Source organism: Hippocampus comes, unplaced genomic scaffold (genome assembly GCF_001891065.2).
Source record: "Hippocampus comes isolate QL1 unplaced genomic scaffold, H_comes_QL1_v1.1 scaffold254, whole genome shotgun sequence".
Taxonomy (NCBI): Eukaryota; Metazoa; Chordata; class Actinopteri; order Syngnathiformes; family Syngnathidae; genus Hippocampus; species Hippocampus comes.
In genome coordinates, this window is record NW_017805874.1 from 703859 (window position 1) to 707333 (window position 3475).

General features: G+C 38.6%; 1 protein-coding gene and 1 long non-coding RNA gene across 4 annotated transcripts in view; one reads left to right on the plus strand and one right to left on the minus strand.

Annotated features, from left to right (window-relative positions):
- Positions 1-3475, plus strand: part of atp10d (ATPase phospholipid transporting 10D) — a 95655-nt gene that overhangs the window by 56295 nt on the left and 35885 nt on the right. For all 3 annotated transcript variants that reach the window (XM_019888830.1, XM_019888833.1, XM_019888832.1), the window contains exon 14: positions 2063-2189. In XM_019888830.1, the coding sequence (XP_019744389.1) occupies positions 2063-2189 (127 nt within the window). The remainder of the gene's footprint in view (positions 1-2062; positions 2190-3475) is intronic.
- The window catches only part of LOC109527118 (uncharacterized), a 20167-nt gene that overhangs the window by 502 nt on the left and 16190 nt on the right, over positions 1-3475 (minus strand). Inside the window, exon 2 of the long non-coding RNA XR_002170473.1 lies at positions 2294-2299. This is a non-coding gene — a long non-coding RNA (uncharacterized LOC109527118). The remainder of the gene's footprint in view (positions 1-2293; positions 2300-3475) is intronic.

A 3475-nucleotide genomic window follows, 5' to 3' on the forward strand; every position in this document is an offset into this window, starting at 1 on the left:
TATATATATTTATATATACACATATATATATATACACATATATATATCTATCTATCTATCTATCTATCTATCTATCTATATATATATATATATTAGTGCTGTCAGTTTAGCGCGTTATTATCGGCATTCATTTAAATCAATTTTAACGTGATTGAATTTTTTATCGCGAGATTAATGTGGCAACACTTCACAGTGGATGTTACATTGCTCTATAAATAAACCGGAAACAAAACAACAAGCGCGCTACACAGGTCCACGCCCATGTCTGTTTTGCCAGCCATGGCAGCGCGAGATACCGAAAACGGATACTTAAAGAGTTTGTGAATGGAAAGTTTACTTTTAAAAAGTTGTCAGATGGTTCCACTGACAAGACCAAAGTTACCTGTCTGTTTTGCAGTCGTAAACTGAGTTATCATCATAGCGTGTCGAGTCTGAAATACCACTTACTGGCCAAGCACACAGCTGATGTGAGTAGTCCTGAAATACCACTTAATGGCTAAGCACACAGCTGATGTGAGTAGTCCGCCCCCTCGTCTAAGACAGACAGCTATGGATCATTTGTCAACATTGTCCAAAGCTAGACTCAAACTGAAATCATTCGCATTGCATCTAACGACTCTACGATGGATTGCCAGTGAGAGCCTCCATGACAAGCTATGTACAGAAATTGTACGTTAGCGGAGAAGGCTAAGGTATACCAAGTGGGAGAAGACACTGTTTCAGGAGAGAAATAAGAGACTAGATTGATGAGCCTCTGGTGAATAAAGAGCAGGTAGCCTGTTGAGTACGATGTATGCCACTGACACGATTGTTACTTGTTTGGAACTATTTTGTGTGAAAGGTTTCCGTGTTCCGTGTCCATATAAATAAAGGGGGTGGAGCTTCTCTGTGTTCGTCTGACAGTGACGGTGCGCTGAGGCACGTCGAGAGTTCAGCGGCGCAGTGATAGCGACCACACTGAAACTAAAACGTCTCCAGTGTTGTGCCTCGAACCAAGTGTAGTCATCCGAAATGATGTCTACACAATAACTATAGAGAGACTTCCGCGCAAGAAGGACCAACAGAATCAACCTAGCCTGACTGCTGTGTTCAAAGCAAACTTGATAAAAACGAAGTATGCAACCATGGCTTAAATCCACTATCGGCTGAGTACTAATTTACCTTCGATGTGCACTTTATAATTTTAAATTGCTCTATTTTGATTCCCTAAAAAGAGCTGTTAAAGGAGATGTTGTGTGACAAAATATTTTTTTTCACTCTTGTAGATGGATAGTAATATTGTGTGAGAGATTATGTGAGAGTAACTGCTCTAAGTGAAAAATGTACACGTAAAATTGAAAATCGAAATTGTTTCAGTAAATATTTGCATTTTGCACATAGAAAACTGATCCATGATTCCATGTTGATGAGAGCATTAAAACGGTAAAAAAATAGGACAAAAAATAAATAAAAGGAAATTTAGAAAAGATAAAAAATGTGTGAGTAATCACGATTATGAGTTAATTATGACAGTTTTGTTTTTAATCACGATTAAATATTTTAACAGCTCTAATATATATATATATATATATATTCAGTAATCCCTCATTTATCGTGGAGGGTTACGTTCCAAAAAGAAACAGTGATAAGTGAAATCCGTGAAATGTATGTTTCACATCCAGCACATTTGACAATAATGTTGTACTTGGTACTTGATAGTCAGCTTTATTTTTTACAGTAATTATACAATACGGTACTGAAGTATGTATACAATGCAGAGGCGATTGCTCTAAGACTGCAAGGGAAGCTCAGATTTCCCTAAAATTTCAAAAAGTAAGTGATCAAATATACCTGTATGTGTGTACGTACAATTGTGTGGACATGTCATTGACTAAATATGCGCGACAGCGTGCTCAACTTTTGTTCCGAATCAGCTTCTTATTACTATATATATATATATATATATATATATATTGGTTTAATGAAGTGGGAAAACAAAAAACGCCGCTGTTATAATGTTCTTATGCTCACGGGTGGTTCATCATCGTTTATCCTCAAACTTTTTACACTCTCTGTGAACCAGGTTCTGGAGCAAGAGGAGTATGAAGTGTGGCTGAAGGGACAGTTGCTGGCAGAGAGCAACATAGACAACAGAGAAGAGCTGCTGAATGTTTCCGCTGAGAAATTGGAGACCAACCTCACACTTTTGGGTAGGAAATGGTCAATAGTTATTGTGACGAACAATTGATTATTTGAGTATTGATCATTGGTGCTGAACAAAGCATGACAGTAAAGATATGTGTTAATTTTAAACATGTAACTGTCCTAAAGCTTTCCATCAGCAAATTTGGGTTTAATGTTGACTCAATAATGTTAAAGATTTATCACCACATCTGTTTATATCAACTATATTTTCAGATTACCCAAAACACAAATAATATGATAATGAATTGTTGCCCAATAGTGCCCCTGATTGGTAAGCATTAGCATTTGAAATGCTGAAATAATGCATGCCACCAAAGAACATAGACCAGCATTGTGTTGTTGTGTTTCCGGGCTGGAGCAAAAGAGCAAAAAATCGAAAACCTGACCCTATGGTCACTCAGAAACCTGCTCTACCAACAAGCCCATCGAGTGACACCAGCTGGTCAGCTCCTTGTTGGTGCTGCTGGGAGGCTGTGGCTCCTTTCTTTGAGAGGTTTGCCCAGTGGACGAAGGTTTGGCTCTTCGAATCTTGGCAATTTTGTATTGCCTTTGCAGCTGTTTTACTCATGCTGGGAACACCAGCAAGAAAACACAATAAAACCTTGCTGCTTTGTGCTGTGTGTGTGTGTGTGTGTGTGTGTGTGTGTGTGTGTGTGTGTGTGTGTGTGTGTGCGTGTGTTTGAAGCAGGGCACATCTTAACTCTACTGCAGGCCTTTTTTTTTTTTTTTTTTTGGAAAAGGTGAGTGAGTGGAACTGGGTACTGGGTACTGTTAGTGGCTGGAAGTCATGGAGGACTATTTATTGCGAGTGATACGTCCTTGTAGATTTTCATTAATCTCAAATCATGATAATTGGTGAAGGCAACTGGATTGCTCTTGTTTGTTGAAATAATCATAGTAGTATCAGAAAATATTTTATATGCATTAATCTGCCTAAAAATAATCCTTGTTTCAACCTACCGTATTTTCACGACCATTCGGCGCATCGTATTGTTGGGCGCAGTCTTAGTAACGGGTGCTATTTCTGTATTTGACACACACACAAAACGCACTGTATTATTGGGCGCAGCCAGGCATGGTAAAACATACGCCACCTTAAACACACGGCATGCATGCACGCACGCTAAAAACACGTCAGCTTGAAGCATTCTGGAGCATGCATTCACGCTAAAACATACCAGGTATGTTAGCTTAAAGCATACGGTAACAGCTAAGACATCTGGACACACGCTAAAAACACGTTTTTAAAAAGGCAACGGAAGCAAAACTGAGTTCGGTTGTACTTTATTTA